The 23,967-nt window shown below is 44.6% G+C and overlaps 2 protein-coding genes across 2 annotated transcripts; one reads left to right on the top strand and one right to left on the bottom strand.

Moving 5' to 3' along the window:
• The first annotated feature begins 5,911 nt into the window (after nt 1–5,911).
• LOC127321921 (protein tesmin/TSO1-like CXC 2) lies at nt 5,912–11,260 on the top strand. Its single transcript, XM_051350878.2, has 11 exons — nt 5,912–6,070; nt 7,304–7,473; nt 7,572–8,295; nt 8,426–8,865; nt 8,962–9,033; nt 9,220–9,400; nt 9,488–9,583; nt 9,678–9,744; nt 10,224–10,386; nt 10,485–10,867; nt 10,955–11,260. Exons 1-11 carry the CDS (start codon nt 6,023–6,025, stop codon nt 10,963–10,965), a joined length of 2,355 nt encoding a protein of 784 aa, XP_051206838.1. The 5' UTR covers nt 5,912–6,022; the 3' UTR covers nt 10,966–11,260.
• A 1,664-nt stretch (nt 11,261–12,924) lies between these two features.
• Nucleotides 12,925–14,358, bottom strand: LOC127321922 (leucine-rich repeat extensin-like protein 4). Its single transcript, XM_051350879.2, has one exon. It carries the CDS (start codon nt 14,292–14,294, stop codon nt 13,182–13,184), a length of 1,113 nt encoding a protein of 370 aa, XP_051206839.1. The 5' UTR covers nt 14,295–14,358; the 3' UTR covers nt 12,925–13,181.
• Nucleotides 14,359–23,967: the final 9,609 nt, after the last annotated feature.

Genomic DNA, 23,967 nt, shown 5'->3' with positions numbered 1-23,967 from the left:
AACGGAGACAGTATGGCCTTTCCAATCGTCCGTAACCGGGGACACGGCTATTCGAATAGGTTTAACACTCTGCAGAGGTTGTACTCTTGTGCCACAACTTTTGATTACATCCGTCGAGGATAACCCCGAATCATCGTAACTTAGTACGCGGATCATCAACCATAGCCTTTCACTTATATATGTTAGTATAGGCACCTCTCCCCATGAGCTTGGCCTCCCGGTGAAAACCAACAGTTAACCCGGGAACTGCACAGGGCTTGGGCCGTACATTCACCTCATATTCACATCATTCCACACTTACGGAGGCAGCCTCGGCGTAACCCCCATGATGCTTGTTTAGAGGGAACCCATACTAAAATACACAAGTTTCTAGTTAAGCCCTACCCATAATCAGGTATTGTGGGGGTACTTGTAAAATTGGAAGGGTATCGCATTCAAACCCAATCATCAGTTTTATCAAAAATCACCATCTTCTCTTGGTCATATTCACCTTCAACTTCACATTCTTTCAAAGTTATTTCACTTCACCATGTTCCCATCTAGAGTAGTCAATTTTAATTGATTAGCACTAGCAACTATTTCATGAGGGGTGCTATCTAGCTTTGATTTGTGCTAAACTTTCTTCAAGTATTGTTCTACTCTAGACCCAGTGAATCATGAATCAAAAGTACTTTGAAAGTAAATAAGCAAAATAATTGCAAGGTAAAAACATGGGATAGGTAAGACATTAAAATAAAGGGTGAAGGTGCCTTGCTCTTGTAGAGCTATGCACTTGGTGTTTAGCAAGGGTTAGCTTGCCTTGAGCAGGGTAGGTGTCAAAGTTCTCCTCTTCTTCCTGGGAGTAGGCTTCCTCCTCTTGATACTCCTCGTTACTAGCGTCTATATACGAATACGAGGTATAAATACTAAACCAAGCTCACATACTAGTCTAAAACACACCAAAGATTCACACACTAATCCTAGCATCATATTACTCATGGCATGGTGGATTAAATAGGTTGGTTCTTATTTTAAAGAAAATAATTTCCCCTAATTATTCTTATTTCTTTAATTTGCTATTTAGATCTTTAGAGAAAATAATTTCCTCTCATTAAATCTTATTAAGATTTAATCTCCTCATATAATAATCAGGTATGAAATATAGGTTGACCAAGATCATCATTCCATATCTATTATATGTGAGTATAATTTAATGGAAGTGCTACACTTCACATAATTTAATACTAACATTTAAATGAATTAAAATCTCTAAGTAATAATTATCAGAGGTTCATTAGCCTAAGGTCATTCCCTCTGGTTGTATTACTTAGGATCAAGATTTAAATGAGAGAGTAGCTCTCATACTATTTGTAGAATTTAAATTTCAAGATTTAAATGCACTAGTAATGGCTACATAGCCACTATTTTGATCTAGTCCATGATCATACAAACAACATGTCTATATTATTGCATAATCAATTAGAGGACATCAATTGTGATTTATTAGAGTTGGAAACAATTCAAAATCATTTATGGTTGAATTTTAAATAAAGTTTCCATTTGAAAAAGTCCCTGTCTTGTTATTTTTATCAGATTAATTCTACTTTGAATTTGGAAATGGGACCAGTGTCATTAGTTAGATAATTTCATGGGCTTTCCAACGGTATAAAGTTTGCTAAATTTGGATTGGAAGATTTCAAACTATTCAAATTTTACTAAAGCATCTGCAGAGTTTTTGAGTAAATATTAAATCTAGATTTGAATTGCTGGGATAGGCGGGAAACACTACTGGGCCGAAACAGAATTTAAAAACACAGCGCAGCCCATCTAGCAACTGGTGCCTTGGGCCACCCTGACGAGGTGGGGGCCACCCGTCAGTGGCGTTTAAACAGCGAATCGGTACGCATGAGATGAGCCGTAGGATTAGAACAGAATCCAACGGTGTGTGGTCGTCGTCGTCTCCGACGAGCGACGGGCGCACTGGCGGCAAGCCTAGGGGGTCGGAGGGGGTACCGGGCCGTCGGAGAGGGTGGGCAGGCTGCTCGGTGAAGTGGAAGAAGGTGAGGAAGCGGCTGGTGCAGCGGCGGAGCTCGGCGAGGCTCTAGTCGATGCAGAGCTTCCGCGGGCTCCGGCGGCTTCGAGCTACTCCGGCGAGGTGAGGTGAAATTGACTGGGGGAGGAGGATCAGTGGTGAGAGGGGAGCGAGTTGTGTGAAGAAATGGAGGGCCGATCGTCTCTATTTATAGCGGGAGGAGATGGCCGTGGGGTGCTGTGGAGGAGCGGCCATGGCGCGGCGCTTCTGGCGATCGAAGGGGCAAGTGAAGGACGACTATGGCTAGGCATCGTCCTGGCGATGCTCAACGTGCAGTGGCGCAGAGAAAAGGGAGATGGGATCGCTCACGAGCTTGCATGGAGTGCGGCAGAGCGTGCGGCATGATTCGGTCGAGGACGACGGTGACGGAGCAGGGGCAGGCTAGGGAGGGTGTCTGGCGTGTAGAGGGCGGGGAGGCGATGCTCGACACAGGCGTAGTCTTTGCAGGGGTGGCGTAGGGCGCTCGAGCGCGTGGCGTCCTGGCGCGGCCAGAGCGCGGTCACCGCGTTGGCTGGCATGTCCTGGCAGGGTTTGGACGCGCGTGTGCTGGCCAATGCCAAGCCTTGGCGAGCTGGGGCGGTGTACCGTCGGTGTCCTTGAGCTGCAGAGATGCTCCAGGACAAGGAGAAGGGGCGAGATGGTGGCCAGAGAGGGATTGGCCAAAGGTGGCCGGCATGGTACGGGTTAGGGTTCATCTCCTCACTTTTCCACTTTAAACGATGGTGACAAAGGCTAGGCTCGATGCAGGGATCATAGAGGGAGCTAATGATCACCAGAGAAAGTTGGTTTAGGCTAATATCCAGAGGACAATGGTGTGTAACACAAATCTGAGAGTATGCCTGCCAGGTGTTCGATCATATGGCCGCATGAACATTTTTGAGGAATTTTGGAAATCTTTTTGGTACATCTCATTTATATAATTAAAGTGAAGGATTGGTGGTGGTGGTATTCAATTTGGAGTTGAAATGCAAAGATTCAAATTTGAGGTTATCTTGTTTTCATTTTCGGGTTCCATCTTGGCACATTATTTCTGGTCAACCTAGTCAACTCTAGCCCTGGTGGTCAACATGAAAGTTGCTCACCTTGACAAGGTCTTGGATGACATGGCATTGGTTGACCAAGTTTAGTTTAGGAATAGAAAGATAAGGAGGGGCAAAGTGGTGAAGGAAATATTTTGGTGACATATGACCATTATCATATGTGTGAAGGTTTTGAAATTTCCTTTGGTTTGATTCTTGTTTCATTAATGCAATTGTGTTTGTTTATCATATCTAAGCATTCTACAAGCAAGAGATCAAACAAAGATGGCCTTTGGTGAAGATTTGCAATTTGGCCTAATGTGTATGTGAGTGAGAAATAGGTTTTTCTCATTTTCTTCTTTTCTTCTTAATCTAGGGTTTGATGATCTTAGTTTAGGGTTCAATAGCAATTGATCAACATACTAACACTCATCATGGCAATTGCACAAAAGAAAATCACTCATATGCATGAAACTATATGTGGCACTATATGCATAGAAAAAGTTTTTGTTTGTTGCAAATTTTGAGTTTGGGAAATTCTCTTTCTTGATTATTATTGTTGAAACTTGGGATGTTACAGTTGGGGACAAAGTACTTGGTTGTTTGTGTGCAAGTCTCCACATTGCTGCTGACGCTGGCAGTGCGCCCTGCCACGAGTTGGTTCGCAACACCTCGGGAGAGAACTTTTTCTCTTACTGGTCGATAAACCTTGGTTTCTTACTGAGGGAAAACTTCCTGCTGTGCTCATCATACCTTCCTCTTGGAGTTACACTCAACGTTGCGCATAAATTCTCCTTCATCAACTCCGCGCCCAGCACATACGTGTACTAATGTTTCCACTTAATACAATTATACCATGACATAAAATTTATTATAAACATTGGAGATGATAATAACTTTAGTGTTATTACCTCTAGGACGAATATCCAACGGTAGCCACCAAGACCACAAGGGTCAAGTTTTTTCACCCGGATCCCTAATGTGGGGAGGGAAGCCACAACAACACCCTCAAGAGGGTCACAACACCCATAGACGTCGTTGTCATTGCACATGAGCGTTGGGATTTCACCTAGGAAAACCCACACCACACCTAGTGCCTCGCACTACTAGATATTCCTCAGTCGAGCTTCTACCATGCGATTTGGGCACTGACCACGTAGATACACAACCAACACCCGAAGCCCGAGATGCAGAATCCTCACCACACACTCATGGCTCCAAGAAGTGGAGACCACCAATGCCACGTCGCCACCGGCGAGTCACCTGTGCAGTCCACCTTCCGGGGGCTGCCACCCTGCATCCACGAACTTGCACCCATGTAGCGATGTCGAACACGTGACTTGAGAGTTGAAGCAGGTAGGTGTAAGGGCATTTTTCCCTTATCTATATTTTGGTGTTAATGACACTAGGTTTACGGAATTAATGAGCTTTGCAGAATTATACTTAGGTTCTAGTTTTCCAAAAATGTCTATGGAGTGAGAAGTATTCAAATGATGAGAAAGGAGATCCCTCGTTTAAAAGAGAAGAAACGTGTCAGAATGACTAGAAGATGATGTGTTTTTATATCTTGAGTTTTAGGTTTGCCACACTACAAAGAGGGGTCACTTGATGCTCAAGAGGGGCCGATAATGCTTGCATAAAATTTGCACCAAAAGTTTCATAAGAAAACTTGAAGTTTGCAGAATTCGCAGAATTCCAAATGGATTCAGAATTTCGGTCAATTCGGAGTGATCCAGACTAATTGCAAACATTTTCCAAATTTTTGGTGACCTTCTGCCACCGGGCTAGAAATTAATTTCGGCATTGTCTCGGAGCATTCCTGACCATCTGGAATTCCATCCAAAATTTCGAATCCATTCCGGGTTTCACAAATTTCACCCAAATTGATTTTTTTGGTGTACCTTTATATACACCTTTATTCTCCAATTACTTACCTACCTCCTAACAAGAAAAAGAAAGATCTTCAGCTTCCCTCCTCCATTGTTGAGCACCACCAAAGCTTAGAGATCTCTTGATTCGTTAACCCAAATCGAAATCTCTTTGTGGAAACAAAAGAGGAGATCGACATCTACAGTTCAACCAAGCCAAATCGTGATTCCCCATCGAGTTCATCAAGTTGCTTGTTACTCTTGGGTTCTTTGGAAACCTTAGGCGGGCTAAGATTGCTCGGAAGCTTCGAGGTTGTGAATTTGCTTCGAGAAACATTTGTGAGGGTTTGGAAGTCACCTTAAAGGCCTATCATAAGTGAGAGAGCTATTACTTCATGGGATAGGCTGAAATATGATGCTGCAATTTTTTGTTGTTACAATAAACCTACTAGGGCCTCCTGTTCCTAAATCTTCATCATTTTTGAAAATGTAGTATATCTTGTAAAGTCCAAATGGTCAACATTATTTATGAGGCAATTGCTAATACTACAAGTCTACAATGCACAGAAAGGATTTTTCTTTTGTTTCCTCTAAAATTGTTTGGAGCAGAGGACCCTCCGACGAGGTCCACTGTCATAGACAAAGAAGCACGTCCGAGGACCCACATGTCAGCAGAAGAAGGAGAGACGACTACCAGTAGAGAAAGACGAAGTGCGTGTGGCGCACAAAGTGGTGAGTCATCGATCGCCTGGTGTCACTTGTCAGCCAGTCCATGTCCACGGCGCCGGTAGCGCTAGATTGGATCAGATCACGCCCGCCCAACGACACACCGAGCCAGGCGCAGGCGGCAGCCGAAAAAAAAGAAAAGAAAAGAAAAGCGGAGGCCCGAAAAGAGGCGGCCTTCCCGCCCTCGCGCCTCTTAAATTTATCGCCTCCTCCTCCCTCGCGTGGCACCCGCTCCCCTCCCCTATACAGCGCCGGGGACCCAGAGAGAAGAAACAGACACAAGGAGAGAGAGAGAAGAGATTGGGAGAGGAAGACCGGGAGAGGAGCGGAGGCCGGAGATGGACACGCCCGACCGCGGCGCCGCGCCGCCGGCTGCCAGAGCGGAGGTGACGCCCGCGGCTGCTCCTTTCCGTTCTTCTGATTTATTTGGGGGGATTTTCTTTGTATGAGTCCTGGTCTATCTTCTCGCTTCCTCTGCTGTGCCGTTGCGTTCCCTCTCCGAGGAACGGGATCCGCGGCTCCGGCGGCAACAGGGAGCCCGCGCCGGACGGATTAGTTGCGCTTCTGCGATTTTTTTCTTCTTCTTTTTCGGTGGTCTTCGTCGGTTAATTTCTCTGTCCGCCCCTGCTTCGATTCCGGCGGTTCGGATGGGAAATATTTCCCAAAGTCCGGCCATGGGAAATCTCCAGGATTTCCTTTGCGCCGGAGAAATGCTGCTTCATTGGTTCTCGCTGCAGGTTCTTGCCAGAATTGGGGCCGAAACTTCGTCTGGGTTCTCGGTGGCTAATCTAATCACTGGCTTTCCACCCCGCCGGTCCCGGAAGATTGGCGCCGCCGTCTTGCTTTTTTCCGCCGAGAAACAGCCACCACTCTCGGTGTCGGGAAAAAAATCTGAGTTTTTTTTAATCTGTTTCCTTTCTTGGTGGTACAGTCGTTAGGATTATATTCAGGGCGGAGGTTGGGGAACTCATGTTATCTGAGAACCTAGCGGTTTTGCGAATGCGGTTCGCTCTAGATCCGCCCATTCAACTTGGAGACACAAGTGGCTGCTCTAGCAATGTGGATGTAGCATGCGGGGCTCTGTGCTCTGTACATCTGATGATGTGCCAGTCAGGGGCGTTTTGGATTTTGCTGGACGGAATTAGATGCCCCTGAAAATGCAGGGCCAGATCCGTTTTGGTGAGAGGTTTGACTTGGGATTTGGGTCGGTTTTGGTGCTAATGCTTGCGCTCATGCCATTGTCGTGTTTCTACTTCAGTGGAGGATTTATATTTTTCTCTTGGTAGAGGTACGACTTTGACAGTGCAAAACTAGTTGAGAACAGGCAAGATGAACTAGTACCTGCATTCAGGGGAGGAAGAAGATTTGGGTAAATGGAAATTAGTGTTGGCAGAAAAAAGTAAGAAATGAGCAGTTCGATGTAAGGAATTGGTATAGGGGTACATATTGCAGCATGTGCTGTTCATCGGTAACTGCGTTAAGTGGCACTTTAGTCTGCTTTTGTGGGTGCACTTTCATTTCTTTTCTGCTATTCGATGAGTGGTTGATTTTCATTATACATCCTTTGTTCTTGATCTAACGCTTGGCACCACCTGATCTCTCGCCTTTTCTGAATGCAGGACTCGCCGCTTTTCAGTTTCATTGATAGCCTGTCCCCAATCGAGCCTCTCAAGTCAGCATATTCAGGGAATAGCCTCCAAGCATATCACCAGTCTCTCAACATCACCTCTGTTTCCTCCATCTTCACTTCCCCGCATCACAATGCACAGAAGGAATCGAAGCTCTCCAAGTATGCTCATGCCATTGTATTTTCAGATAACTGTTGTTACCGGGTGAAAATATTCTACTTTTGAAGGTAATCTTGATGCTGGTATTTTCTCTTGACAGGAGCTCTTTTGCGGACTTCTCCGAAAATGAGCTTTGCGTGGACGGCACTGACAAAGACAAACCATCCAGTTCGTCAAATGAAGTTAGATTGTTGGCCTGCACTAGCACTATAACCCAACAGAGCCAAACAATTACCTCTTCAGTAAATGAAGGCGTTGTTGATCTTCCCCAAGGGCCTAACGATTTGCCGCAACGTGGTCGATTTTATTCTGGCAGTCCAGATCATAACACAACGCCTTGCCACGGTGTTAGGTCAGATCTTAAACAGGACAAATCTCGAAAATTAGAAGCCATCCAGACTGCTAAAAATACTTTGGAGAAAAGGAAATGTTTGTTTTCCACTGACATGCAGCTCCCGGATGGTTGCCAGCCTGCAAATGACAATGAAGTTCTTGGATGTGAATGGGATGAATTGGTTTCTGTAACTTCTGGTGAGCTTTTGGCCTTTGACTCATCAATGCACCAAGATCACAGAGGAATTCAGCTGGCAGTAAATAATGCAGAATCTTGCGGATATTTGCTATCAAGACTTGCTGGGGATGGTGACATTGCAGACAAAACACACCCCAGTGCATCCAGCCAAGCATACTATCAAGAGATGGTAATGGGAGAAGATAAGGCAGAAAATGCTCAAGTCTTTCCCGAAGATATGAAAACAATCTCAGCTGAAGAAATACAGGATAATCTCAATGAAGAGAATGCATGTAATCCATTAGACTGCAAGGTACTGGATGCTATGCAATGTTGCTCACGCTTCACATATTTCTAGCTTCATTTGCAGGCAGTAGAATACAGTGACTTTACCTGTTATCATAATATTCTCTAACTTCTTTTCTTCCTGCTGTCATGTTTAGGTTGAGACCCAACAACGTGGTGTTCGAAGACGTTGTCTTGTTTTTGAGGCATCCAGATATCCGCATAAGACTGCGCAGAAAGAATCTGTTGCAAATTTTCCCTTCTCAACTCGCAAAGGCAAAAGTCCTGCACAAAGTCACACAAATCCAGCAAAAACTCCATCACCACATGTATTTCGTGGTATTGGTCTTCATTTAAATGCTCTTGCTTTAACAGCGAACGACAAAATCGCTCGTCAGAACCCTTCAACTACTGCTTTGGTTCCATCACTGAAAATTGAGCCGGACTTGCATGGGAATGTGCTGTCTGCTGGAGATAATTTCATCCATTCTGGTGCTGGTCTTTTAGACCTTCAGATGAATAATGATGATTGTTCAGCTGGAGGCTTTCTTGAAAATGATCATATTTCAAGTCAAAGCAGCAGCCCCCCAAAGAAGAGGTTTGGTTTGTGCCTCTGGTTTACTTTTGGAGTGATAGCCCATTTCTATGTTTCATTATAAATCCAGTTACCTGACATCTTTTCGTTGGAGGGCAGGCGTAAATCAGATAACAACGATGATGACTCATGCAAACGTTGCAGCTGTAAAAAGTCAAAGTGCTTGAAACTGTGAGTGGTCTTCCTGTATTTAAGATCCTTTCAACCTGATTACACACAGCCTCCTTTTAAAATGCTTGGACATGGAAGTTTATGCCACCACCCCATTACTTGTACTGCACATTTCGATATGTGTACAGTTGACAGAATTTATGTTATATGCCTTTGATATTCTATCTGCACTGTTGCCATATGCAGTTATTGTGAGTGCTTTGCTGCTGGCGTATACTGTTCAGAACCTTGTTCGTGTCAAGGATGTCTTAACAAGCCTATACATGAGGAAATTGTTCTCTCTACTCGAAAGCAGATAGAATTCCGGAATCCACTGGCATTTGCTCCAAAAGTGATCCGCTTGTCTGATGCTGCCCAAGAGACTCAGGTGGGTGTCGTATTAATAATTTAAATTTATTTATGTTATTCATCACACCCCATTATGTGATAACAGGAATTCTCTGATGAATTGCAGGAAGATCCTAATAACACACCTGCTTCGGCTCGTCATAAGAGAGGATGCAATTGCAAAAAGTCAAGCTGTCTCAAGAAATATTGCGAATGCTATCAGGTATTATAGTTGGTACGGAAACTAATTGATGACACCATTTGAAATTTTAGCTATAGCTTGGATCTAATTATTTAACTATTTTATTGAATAAAAGGGAGGTGTTGGCTGCTCCACAAACTGCAGATGCGAAACTTGCAAAAACACTTTTGGCATTAGAGATGGTGAGCGTTTTGCCTTTCTGATCTGTCCAACCATGCTATGCCTTATAGTTTCCAGGTTTGCGCGTCATGTTTCCAGAAGCAAACATGATATGTTGCTTCCCCCCCCTGAATATTGACTACTTATGCTGTAGCACCTTAATTTTTTTAATAAAACAATTGACGAAGTTTCCTGCTCCTGGTAAATTTCTTTGCAATGAAGCTTCATAAAAGTATTGGATTGTAATTCTTTGAATCAACCAGTGCATTAGCCATGAAATTTCATGATACCATGCAGGCTTAGTTTTTGTAAGGAACTACACCTTGTCTGGTAATAGAATTTCATTATCACTGCATACTTGATCTTCCTAAATTTCTGAATGATTAACATGTGTAAATATGATCAGTGCTAAAATGATTGTTTCATTTGGAAGATTAAGTGAACACATCTTCCCTGGTTTTGGCTTTTCTACTTCAATCTGACATTATCATTCTTTTTGTAGGTGCTGTATCGGTGGAGAATGAAGAAATGAAACAAGTAGGCGAACAGACTGAAAGTTGTGGAAAAGAAAAAGAAAATGACCTACAGAACGCTAATGTACAGAGCGAAGATCACAAACTCGTTGAGCTCGCTGTCCCAATAACACCACCTTTCGATGTTTCAAGGTTTGCTGACTACATTTTGATGTTTAATGCGCCAAACATTTCAACATGTTTCAGTAACTGCATTGAACATGTTTTAATAGATGTACAATGTTTTCCAGTTCTTTGCTCAAACAGCCAAACTTCTCAAATGCAAAGCCACCGAGACCTACAAAACCCCGCAGTGGGAGCTCCTCTCGTTCAAAGGCCCCTGAAGCAGTTCACTGTCGCAAGATTTCAAAGGTTGCTGAAAGCGTGTTCGCTGAGGAGATGCCTGACATCTTAAAAGAAGCTTCTTCTCCTGGTATCGTCAAGACTTCTTCACCTAATGGAAAAAGGGTGTCACCACCACATAATGCACTCAGCATTTCACCAAACCGAAAAGGAGGGCGGAAGCTTATTCTGAAATCCATCCCCTCATTCCCGTCACTTCTTGGAGACATGGGTAGTGGGTCTGCAGCGGGCAATGCCGACAGCACATTGAGCGCATCGCCTCTTGCTTTAGGTAATAAGGCTTATTCGTTATAATCTTACAAATTTGTTGTTACATTGGTTGCAGCAGCTGATTCTGTTCATTTATCCATGGAATCAGGTCCGCCGTAGAAGCTGGGAAATAGATTACTTGCAACTGGAGTACGACTTGTAATCCGACAGTGGAACCTCACATATTACTCAGCGTCAAGGCTGGAGGTACTGGTAGAGAAAATCATGTTAGGACTTAAAAGATCAGGTAGCCTGTATTTGTAATATATTTAATTAGTGAATAAATCTGTATGTAAGATGCTAAAGATCTTATGTAGTTAGGTTTCCTTATCAACTTGTAGTAATACTACATAAATCGTGTGTGAGTAGTCAGGAGGTCCAGTTCCATGCTATTCCATTCCAAGCTTTTTCTTCAGATACTGTGTCGGGTCACAATCTTGAGTGATGAGTAGGAACACTTTACAAGACACCTCATTTATTATGGTATTGTTAAGCCTGGAAACCTATCTGAGGTTGGCCACGCATCTCTTTCGTGCATGCATGTGCCCTGCCGAATCATGACCATCCCGTTCATGCACAAAGGTAAAGCGGGTGGTGCTAACTGTTATCAACTGCTACTATGTATCAAAATTGTGCTGAGAAGTGTTGAGATGTCAGGCTCTTCCTCTTTCTGACCTAGTACCACCACTATTGAAGTTTTAACATTTCTCGCTGTCTGGCCCATCGAAAACTGAAGGTTAATAAAGCGGAGTCGCTGATTAGTACTAACACCAAGCAAGGGCTTGTCGTAATCTCAATGGAACAAACAATAATCAGTGAATAGGTCACCAAATGACAGAGAAGTAGCACCAGCTATACCTACATGTTTCTGTGCTATATTGTGTTGTCAAGTCTTAGAAAGTCTGGTGTGCTCAAGAACTGTTGGTATATGCTTGGTTTGGGTACTTGGGTTGCTGATAGGCTCTTGTCACTTGGTGGGCGAGCACCCTCCGTTTGTGTCTTCTCTCCATCACGCCATTGATGCCAAGCATTAGGCCTACCTGCTATGTCTCTCCCTCCCCTTCCCTTGCATTATTGGACGCTGGTACAAGTCTATAACTAAGCCCTTCTATCTTTCGAACTTGGACATGGTGTGATCCTCTTGACACTTGTTTTATGGGTAAGTTGGCATTTTTATTTCCATACATACAACAAATACATAGTGGCAGACGGCTGGCGAGGTTGATACCGTTTGCCATTTGGTCACCTTTCACGAGTCGTTTGGTCACATTTGTCCAGTTCTCGGCCGGCCGGTTCCTCCAGCCAGCCTGTCGCCGAAACGTTCAGCTCCATTTCCACCTCCGCCCACGTTGTCCGTCGCCATCGCCATCGTCACCGTCGCTGCGAACTCCATCCGGGTGCCGTGTTCTGCTGGGCATATGCATAAATACATACCCGAGATTCCAAAATTTGGAGGCCAGCAGGCTAGCAGTAGTGCTGCATTTGCCTATATGTCTCTACCCTTCTTGTTTCAGCTGACTGGTGATGGGTAATACGACTAGGACATACTAGAACTTTGAGCAGATCCATGTGTTCATAATGTGGGAATAGTAGCTAGGCTGTATATCTGTATATGAACTGCAATATACTATAAGCTGGAGCCAGGCAAGATGATGTGCACCTCCTCTCTTTGCAGCTGGAACCCATATGAGCAAATGCTGCTTTCATATAGATTAGCCTAGTTTTTCAATCCGACCCACCTAAAGCTTTGACCCCGTCCTTATCAGATGTGCATGGCATTGATTCTTCTCTAACTGGAATTGGATGATTCCTGCCTGCTTCATAAACAGTATTATCATGTTATCCTTGACCTATGGTTGTAGTTGCTTCCAACTCTTCATGATTGGAGAGGACAAATCTATCCATCGAGATTCTTAAATATATATTGTAATTTGGAAGTGGTTGCATCATCATTCATGTTAACTCCCTTTCAAGCCAAGGAAGCCAAACAATAATCTAGTTGCTAACTTTGCAGTATTCCACTTTTTCAACAATGTATGAACCAATAAAATGCTACTATGCTACTAATAGACCAATCAATAATATCAGTGGGTAATCATAATCTTGTATCATGTAGTATGTCTACAATTCCATTATTACCATTCTCTCTGTAAAACCCCGAAAAGATAACCAAAAAAATTACAGTGTATATATATACGATGACTGAAATCTCTGTACGGATTCACCCTGTTGGATCGATCCGTCAATCCATCCATTTTACACCACCACCAAACCAATTCCACAATCTAGCCACTGCAAGCGTGCAGTACTCTAACAATTACCGCGGTGATCGAGCATCAATAGTGCTGGGCGAAGCATCCGTGCCCGTCACAGTGCACCGGCGGTCGGTGCAGGAACGCCATGCACTGGTCCGTTGGCCGCTGGTCGGGCTTGCCGGCGATGCAGTTCTGCCGGTCGTCGTTACGCCGCAGCGTCGCGCACCGCTCTGGCTCGCCGCAGAAGTAGTTGAACGAGTAGGTGAAGTTGGAGAGCCGCGGCAGCGCGCAGATGCCCTCCGGAATGTGCCCGGACAGCTCGTTGTGCGCCACGTCGAGCTGCTCGAGCGAGCGCAGCCCGGCCATGGACTCCGGCAGCTGGCCCTGGAGCTGGTTGAAGCTCACGTCCAGCACGTTGAGCTCGCGTAGCGCGCCGATCTCCGGCGGAATGCAGGACCTGATGCCGGAGTTGAGCAGGACGAGTTCATTCAGCGTGCCGCCCATGCGCCCGATGCTCGAGGGGATGCAGCCGCGGAGGCGGATGTTGGCGAGGACGATGACGGAGGCGGTGGAGTTGCCGAAGTTGTCCGGGAGCTCGAAGTCGAAGTGGTTGTTGTTGATGAAGAGCGCGTCGATCTTCTTGTCGAAGATGGCCGGGGGCACGGGGCCGCACAGGTTGTTGAACCTGATGTCCACGAACTTGACGTTGGGGAGGCAGAGGATGTGCTGTGGGAAGCCGCCGGACAGGCGGTTGTTGCTGACGTCCAGCTCGTAGAGGAGGCTCAGCTTGGGGAGGGAGTCCGGCAGGCCACCTGCGAAGCGGTTGGAGTTGAGGTGGAGGACGGCGATGTCGGTGAGCAGGCCGAGCTCGAACGGGAGCGTGCCGGCGAGGTCGCCGTGGTTGAGGTCCACGCCGGCCACCGTCCGAGCGCAGGGGTCGTCGAGGGACGGCGCGCAGAACACGCCGAAGTAGGCGCACACGTCGGGGCCGCACCAGCTCTGCGTCAGGTTCTTGGGGTCGTCGGTGATGGCCTTCTTCAGCGCCTGCAGGGCCACGTACGCGCGCTGCAGCCGCGGGTTGTTGTCGGCCGTCTGCGTGGGCAGCGGGACGGGGCAGCCCGGCGGGTGGCCCGAGCAGAGCAGCGCGGCGGAGAGGAGGAGCACGGCGGCAAGGAGAAGCGGCGTGGTCGGCATGTTTAGCTTGTCGTGTGTGCGTCTCAGCGTGTGTGTGTGTGGCTGATGATGAGCTGGGTTGAACTGGGTTTATATATAGGGCCATGCTTTGACACGGTTTCGTGTCTGTCTTTGCGCGTCATGATTTTCTTTTGGTTTTCTTATGTTTGCTTGTTTTCTTTTGCAAGGTTGACTGCTGGCTTCCACCTTGTTTGTGGCCAGCTTTTTTTTTCTGCAATTTGGGGGAGGTTTTTGATTGGAATACAAATTGTATTCTTTTTTGGGTTCATCCTTGAAGTCCATATGTTTGCGTGGGTGTGATTGATGTTGCTTTCATGGGGGTTTTGGGTTGTCATTTTAGGATTAGTTAGCTAGATAGGTAGGGAGTCATGGAATTGGTTGTGATAATTGATCACATGATTACTTGATTGGTTCTCTTGATAGGGGATGTATATCCGGTGCAAATTGGGTATTAAATTCACTTCAAAACTTTGACCGGATGTTCCTCTAATATTTTTGTTGTCCAATTATCTCAACAATCTTATTTCTGCGGATAAAACCCAAAACGTATCGACAGGAAAGCAGCAAAATGTTGACTCACTTTAGATGTTGTCGAAATGCCGAGGATGGAATTCTGTGTTGCGCTTGACATTATCGACATCGAGACTGTCACGTGGCTCATAAAAACGCTATGATTTCCCATTTATATTAACATGCTTGCTAAAATGCTAAATCTATTTTGCAGTAGAACTCGTAAATATTACCTCTTAACATGCATCTTACATGACTTGATTGGTATAGTATTGATTGCATGGCGTTTACAAAGTGAAACAATATTTGTGTGCAAATTATTTCAACACTCACATTGATGCGGTTTTTTCGAAATGGAGGACAGCGCCCCAGCCTCTGCATCGATAGATGCATACGGCGTTTATTTAATTATTTAAAGTATTGTCTTACAAAAGATTACATCATGGGTCGCTCAGGGTCGATACATGAATCAACCATCTAAAAACAAAAGACAACATGAAGCAGCTCTGCACTAACATGTTAATCTATGATCAAAACGCCAACCGAATCAAGTCGTATAAATCCCGTGCAACCCTCTCTAGGCGGCTGCACCCAATATCCATATCCTTGCGTTTCTCCATTGGTTGTAGGTAGGACCACATACGGATCCAATGAGTAGCCATTGGAACAACCTGCATAAAAGAAGTAGATTTTGCCTTGTTAAAAATATAATCATTTCTCGTGTTCCAGATCGCCCATAATAAAGCGCACACACCAACTCTTATATGCGCTTTATTCACCTTTGCTACCCCGGATAACCAATTCCCAAACATATTTGTGATATTAGTAGGCGGAGTAATATTAAAGGCCATATAAACTATTTGCCACACAATTTTAGCTAATGGGCAGGATAAGAAAAGATGTTGTATTGACTCATCTTCATCACAAAAACAACATTTTTTACTTCCTTGCCAATTCCTTCTCGCTAGATTATCCTTAGTAAGCAACACTCTTTTAAGAAGGAACCACATAAAAATTCTAATTCACATTGATGCGGTTATAACCCAAAATGTATTGGCATGGGGTAACAAAATGCTGAATCACTTCAGATGTTGTGAAAAATGCTGACGATGGAATTTGGTGGTCCGCGCTGTGATTTCAGATTAGCATGTTTGCTAACTTTGTTTTGCAAATGAAACTTTAAACATTAGCTGCTTCCTACATTTTACAACACTTGATAAATATTGTATCAGTTGCATGTTATTATTTACAAAGTGCAAAAATACTTTCTGTCTACACAAAGGCAGAGAAAGGCGATATTTGATATGCAAATGTTTTATGAAGTCTTGCATGATTGAGAGCTTGATAATTCAAAACCCAAACTCCATCATGAAGGTACCCTAATTGTTGTATGCATGATCGACCAAATCCAAATGAAATCTCTTCTTCCTGAATTTTCAATCCGACCAAATGATTGCAGCAGCACCCCTTTAACAATGTGGCTAGTTCCTTCAGCCCACCCATTTAACTAGCTCGAGAGTGGAGACGCGATAAATGTTTGTGGTTGCCTTTCCATCCAACTAAAATGAAAAAAAGGGGTAGTTGTTCTATGGCACTAGTTTTTGTTTGCTGAGTTCACTTTGCTGTGGTGGCATCTTCCCCTTTGCGTCATATTCTTTTCCTCCAACAGCAAAGAACCAAAGAAAAACGCCCTGCCCGCCTGCAGCCCCCTGTTTGTGAATTTCTCACTCCCTCTCTCTATATTAGCTGTTTCTCACTCTAGAAGTTTTGCATTAGCTCATTCTCTCTCTCTAGAACTTTCTCTGTGCTTTCATGGATGCTTCTTCTTATCTCCAATCTAGTCCAGTCTAGTTTGAAAAATAGTACATACAAAGGTCCGAGTGCCGGCCGGCAGTTGCTTTCGTGCGCGCTGTGGTCACCGGTTTTCAGATTCCGTTTTTCCAGGGTCCGCATGCGTTTTATTTCAGTTGACAGGGCCAGGATAAGGACGCATACCATTCATGACCTGCAGCGTCACCCTATGTATGGCCTGTGTCATTGGGCTCACCCGTGTGCAACTCTCAGAGCAAGGCCTCGTTTGTTTGTGTTTCCCGCGGTACAAACTGCTTCTGGTGGATTTGTTGGTTCCCACGTTTTTGGTGGGAGGGAGGGAGTATGCTGAAAAACCTGATATCATGATATATGTTTGGCGAAATTGCCATGTTCTGAACATGCTGAAATTATTGTGAGCACCGTGCATGTTATGTTGCCCGAATCTCCAGCATGTATGTGACGGAAACCGATAGAAACCAGATACCACGATGTGTGCCGAGAGTCCCGCTTGAAAATCTTTTTTCTTTTCTTTGAAGTATAAGCTATTGTGCGCCAGTTAGGCTTTCGTGGGCTATAGGAATTTCATGATTTAGTAGTACGGTTCTAGTTTTAGAATTTTCATAGAGACCCTTTAAGCGAATTCTTACGGATTAATTTTCCATGCCGCAAAAAGGAAGTTCCATATGTACTCCAACAATTCTTTCCGGTCACGCGCTTAGGCCCTGCGCATTTTTCCCCCTTTCATACATTCTAACTCTATAGAAAATTTTCTCCTCAAGTGAACCAACCTATCCTTCTTGGGTAGGAGACTTACGTGTTGATTGGATGTGGAGACAACTTTGGTTGTGAATTCTAATGTGGCAGATCCGATTCTTTATCCGCATGGCCAAATGAATAATTTAAGTCACACACTCCCATAATCCATTATTTTATTTTGTAAAATTAACTTGATTGCAATCACCCGTTTTCCACTAGCATTCCTATCAAATATTTATTCTGCTGTAATTTGTTTCTTACTTATTGTTTTCTTTGGAAAATCCGAATGAAGGTTACATGCGAACACAAATATATAGTGGATCTACTTCGGAAAATTTAACTCAGCTTGTAATGGTACCTGGCAAAGACACAATCGGTGGTGTGCTTTGGCGAACGCCAGAAAATAACGGTGCCTTGTGGCAAATTTTCCCTAAATTATATTTTTCTCACAAGTTATAGTTATTGCCATCTCTAGATGACGTAGAGGACTAAGAGAAGACGTGACTTTTCTACCATTGTACATGCTCTAACTCACCAATCTTACACCTTAGTTTAACTCTGCACATATCTTGAGGACATGTTTTGTGGTTGTCATAGCTCATGTGCCCACAAGTACATATACAAAATCCACACTCTTTTGAAAATATAATCACTACTGTAGACCGGACAGAGGGAGGACCATGTCGACATCCAGGTCAGAGTCGATGGCCTAGCTCAAATTATTGCGAGCACCCTGCATGTTATGTTGTCAAAATCTCCAACATATATATACAGGATGAAAAGCTATAGAAATAATATACAACCAATGTATTAAGCACAACAAGGGGGGCACGTGCCCCCTCCCCCCCTTCGACTTGTGCATAGGTACGCCACTGGAGTAGAACTTGTCAATTTTTTTTCTCGACCTAAGCTATTGAACACTAGTTAGACTTCCATGGACTGTAGCAATTTCGTGATTTAGTAGTAAGGTTCTGGTTTTAGAAATTGGTAGAGACCCTTTAATCGAATGAATGACGTCATCAAATTCTACGGATTTATTTTCCAAGCCACGAGGAAGCAATATAGTCTCTTGGCAACCTGGGTTGATAGCTACATGTAAATATGTATACTTTTTTTTTCTTTTGTGTATTTGGACTTTTGTACAAACCTTTTGTACACAGCTGTTTTCGTAAACAAAAAATTTCATAAGAACTACGCACTTAGGTCCTGTGCATTTTTTTGTTTGCTTTGTCCTATGTTCTAACTCTAAAGATTGCAATCGCATGTTTCCACTAGCCACTACAGGAATGGACCGATATGCCGAGCGCCGGGTACCCTCGGCGTAGCCTGATTTGGCCGTCGGCGTAGGCTACGCCGAGGGCAGCCCTCGGCATAGCTCCTCGGCAACCACCTCCCTCGGCATAGTCACTATTGCCGTCGGCGTAGCCCGGCCCTCGGCGTAGCACGCTACGCCGACGGCAAAACCGTCGGCATACAAATTAAAAAAATTCAAATTTCTTTTTTCCAAAATAAATCCAAAAAAAAAATTCGAAAAAAAAAATCTTTTTTTTGATATGCCGACGGCAAAGCCCTCGGCATAGAGTTTCAAAAAATTTCAAATTTTAATTTATTTTACACCATTTTTCTTTTTTTTTCTTTTTTTACTTGTTTATCTTTCACCCAATACACTTAATCTTAGGTCAAATTACAACCATGGTTAAACTTCCCGGTCGGTCACCCATCCTCACACTACTCCAGCCTCAGCACGCTTAACTTCTTGGTTCCATTCGAATGAGCCTCCATTAAAGAGTTGACACCTTACTGATAATAATAGCATATCAATCCTATTAACCCTTGGTCCGTAATGTCACATCTCTTTATTTTTGAATTCCAAACAATTATTTAAGTAAACAACAATGAATATATAAGTAATAATAATATTGAATTCAAATAATAATAAAATGATTTTCTTTTTTGGTCTTTTTTCTATTTAATATTGAATAATTAATATCTTTATATCGGAAAATCGAAATTCCACAAATAATATGTCTAAATCGATCAGAAAAATAAGAGGAATCTAAATATAAAATTCATATCATCATTTGAACCTAAAATTAGAGGAATCCAAATATGACGTCCAGTTTGCCATCTGGCCAAAACGGCCCACTTTGGACATGCGAAATGGTCGTAACGGACGCGCTGGTGCACCGTTTGCCAACAAGCTAAACGGAAAAAAATTAGAACATAAAGTGATGTGTTATAGACCTAAAAACATTTTTTCCGGAATGTTCTAGGACACATAAAATAACGCCATGCGGCTCCGCGGGATTTTCTGACTTCGTTTAAGTTACCATCTGGCCAAAACGAGCCCCACGGAGATACGGTATGGCCGTACCAGCGCGCTGGTGCACCCGTTCACCATCGCGCTAAACGGAAAAAATTTAGCACATAAAGTGATGTGTTGTAGACCTAAAAACATTTTTTCCGAAATTTATTGAGCGACGGAAAGTGTATCCCTAGTTCTAATCCGGTCACTTTCCAGCGGATTCGGCGGGACAGAGCAGGAAGCCGTATGGATTTCCAGATAGCTAGCACACACATATGGCATGTGATATGTGGTGCGAAGGCGGTATCCTACCACTACGCGGAGGTCTCGCGCAATACGAAAATGCGCCCCATGTAGCTGCTTCACAAAAAAACCCGTTTTGGCACCCCGAAAATGAAAAAACCATCGCCCATGGGTCGGATTGAAAATCCGCTCCCGGGGCCTTACTTCCCATCCCAGGGACCACACACGTGCAAAATATGGCCTCGTTCCGACAAACTATACGGTGTCACGGGGTGTTTACTACTCATTTCCCCTAAAAGCCATAGAACTCCGGACTTGATAGCCCTGATCGTGAAGGGTTTTCCAAAATAATTATCGTATCCTAATTACGTCTATTGGAGTGGTTATTAGGACACATAAAATGATGCCATGCGGCTCCGCGGGATTTTCTGACTTCGTTTAAATTGCCATCTGGCCAAAACGAGCCCCCATGGAGATACGGTATGGCCGTACCGGGCGCGCTGGTGCACGCGTTCACTATCGCGCTAAACGGAAATTTTTTAGCACATATTGTGATGTGTCGTAGATCTAAAAACATTTCCGGAATTTATTGAGTGACGGAAAGTGTAGCCCTAGTTCAAATCCGGACACTTTCCAGCGGATTCGACGGGACACCGCAGGAAGCCGCATGGATTCCCAGATAGCTAGCACGCACATATGACATGTGATATGTGGTGCGAAGGCAGTGTCCTACCACTACGCGGAGGTCTCGCACAATACTAAAATGCGCTCCATGTAGCTGCTTCACAAAAAAACCCGTTTTGGTACCCCGAAAATGAAAAAATCATCGCCCATGGGTTGGATTGGAAATCCGCTCCTGGGGCCTTGCTTCACATCCCAGGGACCATGCACGTGCAAAATATGGCCTCGTTCCGACAAACTATGCGGTGTCGCGGGGCGTTTCCTACTCATTTCCCCTAAAAGCCATAGAACTCCGGACTTGATAGCCCTGTTCGTGAAGGGTTTTCCAAAATAATTGTCGTATTCCAATTCCGTCTTTTGGAGTGGTTACTAGGACACATAAAATAACGCCATGCGGCTCCGCGGGATTTTCTGACTTCGTTTAAATTGCCATCTGGCCAAAACGGGAACCCGAGGACATATAAGAAAGTGTTTGAATTGTTACTATATTAACATGGTACTATACATGATTCAAATATGCATGATTTTGACATAAACGGATAGAGAATGTTTCTATGAACATTTTGATACCTTATACGCATTTTTCTGACATCATATGAATTAGTTATGATTTTTACAAAATTAGAAAAATTTGAAAAATAGTCTATGCCGAGGGTGGCCGTCGGCGTAGCCTGTCTACGCCTAGGGCCAAAGATATGCCGAGGGCTGCCCTCGGCGTAGACCTCGCTACGCCGACGGCAACGCTACGGCGAGGATCGAATGGGGAGGCTGGTCATACGCCGAGGGCCCCGACTTTTGGCCGTCGGCGTATAAAAGGCCCTCGGCGTATCGCGCCATTCCTGTAGTGAGCATCGTATCAAATTTATATACTTTATTATTCTTTCTTAATTTTTGTAAGCTTTGGAAAACCTGAAGAAGGTTGGATGTGTGAACATGAATAGCGCATCTATTCCTTCTCTCGGACATGCATGTGAGGCTGAAACCGCGTTGGTTGGATCGCGTCAAGCCCTTTGTATGATCTGTGTATATGTTTCATCTCTCTTTCTTGCAAGCTCGCCAGAGAAAGCTGTCATGCACAAACCGTTACCAGTCAAGTCGGCCATCCTTGACCAGCAACTAAACCCAAATAAAATAAAATAAATTCACAAAAACACTGGCCAAGGAATAAACAACGGTTCATATGACCTGAGAGAGGGGAAACGGTAGTAAAGAAATGTTGACACTTTGCTCATGGGTGCATGTATTTGCTGGATGCTGCATTATTTGCGCCGTTGATCCAGAGGTTTTTTTTTTTCTATATCTTTTTAGTGTGTGGGATGGCTTGGCGCCAAATCTAGTGACGTTGCTTGATTGGTGCGGTGGGTGAGCTATTTGTTCCTCCAAAACGAATGAAGCTAGTCTTACTTGCAATTATTTTAAAAACAAGGTAAAAGATCTGCAATTTTTGTTAATGGAAAAGAGGTCTTAGATATATTACAACCCGAAAAGCCTAGACAAAGGCCTAGGCCGAGACAAAGTCTACTCTTGCTGCATAATAACACTTAAAACCTTAATTAGCCTCGGTTAAGGACCATAATCTTGCCTCGATCTTAATTTTTTCCAACGCCACCGACGAAGTGGAGTCTTACTTGCAGTTATTTGATCATGATCGTTAACATGCGTGCCACTACCAATTCTTGAGTTTTTCGTGGTGTCCATAAGAAACAAGAACAAACATAGCAAGCACAGTATTTTCTGTCTTTCCATTCTAAAATCTAAAAAGGACCTCAAGAATCTTCTGGGTATGTGTCGCTGCAAACAACCGGAATACAAGGAACAAGGTTTTCTGTGTCGTCTCATGCGATGCCGGCGGACGCTTCACATCACTGCCTCACTGGCTGGTCATCGACAGTCCGATCGTCATGTTCCGACTGCGATCGACGACGAGTCCGGCCGTCCGATCAGGTGACTGTTGTTGACCTCTAGCTGTTCGTTGCGACCGGCAGAGGTGCATCGCATGTGCATCCGTTCGGTGGAGCGTCGGCCTCGTGATTTGATCTACCACTTCTGATCCAGCCCTGAGACCTGCTTGCCACCTGGGCAAGTGGGCATGCGTCCGATTCTTTTTCCCGAACCATGCAGGAGGACTGCACGTGCTTGATTAAGAACAAGAAGAAAGCCTCAGCTGGGCAAAGTACATGACTCAGATGGACTGAAACGATCAACTCTAGACTAGGCTGAAAACAAGAGCAGTCAAAACTGAAAACGGTACAGATCTACAACATAATATAAGAGCAACCCAACTATTCCACGGAGAGGGTGAAACGTTCTCCACCGCTGGGCGTCGGCCTTAATCTGCTTAATTATTTGATGAACCGATCTGTAGATGTTGTAAAAAACTCGACTATTCCTTTCTCGCCAGATCGCTGGGCGTCGGCCTTAATCTGCTCAATTATTTGATGAACCGACCTGTAGATGTTGTCAAAAACTCGACCATTCCTTTCTCGCCAGATCGACGAGAGGGTTAGCATGATGAGGGAATTCTTAAGGCCATGATGAGAGAATAGACGAACGATGTTTATGTACGAGGACCTTCTGCTTATATACACGGCTCCAGCTCCTGCTTGTTTATGTACGAGGACCTTTTGCTTATAGAGCCTCTAGTCTTGTCGCTCCTCCTCGACGAGTTTCGGGTACCGGTGGCGGATATCCGATATGTACTCCTCATCGGTGCACTCCGCCTCGAGGCGCTCGCGGGCCTACCTCTGTCCTCCCGCAGCTCGCGCGTGGAGGGCATTCGAGGGGTTTACCGGAGCCAAATCCGGCATGCCGAGGTTTCCCAAGGGGAAGTTCACTTGCATCCAAGTCGTGGAGGCGCACCGACTCGATGTCATACACCCTCACCGCTGAGTGGAATGTCCCGATCAAAATCCTCTTGTGTGTGATGCAGTTGGTGATCTCCACCACCCACGTCCACAAGTACCGTTGACGCGTGCCGATGTACTTCCTGTATGGCGGTGGTGGCGATGGCAGGTTGGGGAACCGGAAGGGGGACGCACCGCCGTGGGCGGAGCCACCACCTCCTCAGGCTCAAGAAGGCTGCACAAAGCGTTGATCTGCGCTCCAGATAGGTAGGGGAACCGGAGGGATGATCCGGGCATCTAGCGACACCAGGGTGGGTCTACCGTGGTGGTCGGGGAGCCGACACCGACTTGGGGGAAGCGGTGGAGGGAAAAAGATTTATTCAACCGCTTGATCGACGAATAAATATGAAGGACCGAGAGGTCGAGGAATAAATCTTTTACTCCTCTAATCATTTTAAGGAATCAGCTAGGTAAGGTTTAGAAGAGTAAGAAAGAAAATTTTACTCTTCCAACGTTCTAAGGG

Source organism: Lolium perenne, chromosome 2, assembly GCF_019359855.2.
Source record: "Lolium perenne isolate Kyuss_39 chromosome 2, Kyuss_2.0, whole genome shotgun sequence".
In the NCBI taxonomy this organism is placed as follows: domain Eukaryota; kingdom Viridiplantae; phylum Streptophyta; class Magnoliopsida; order Poales; family Poaceae; genus Lolium; species Lolium perenne.
This window is presented reverse-complemented; position numbering and strand designations above follow the sequence as displayed.

Coding starts and splice junctions, on each gene's coding strand:
- LOC127321921 (XM_051350878.2), top strand. CDS start 6,023: ATGGACACGCCCGACCGCGGCGCCGCGCCGCCGGCTGCCAGAGCGGAG. Junction 8,296..8,425: donor GTAATCCATTAGACTGCAAG/GTACTGGATGCT, acceptor TGTCATGTTTAG/GTTGAGACCCAACAACGTGG. Junction 10,387..10,484: donor CCACCTTTCGATGTTTCAAG/GTTTGCTGACTA, acceptor AATGTTTTCCAG/TTCTTTGCTCAAACAGCCAA.
- LOC127321922 (XM_051350879.2), bottom strand. CDS start 14,294: ATGCCGACCACGCCGCTTCTCCTTGCCGCCGTGCTCCTCCTCTCCGCC.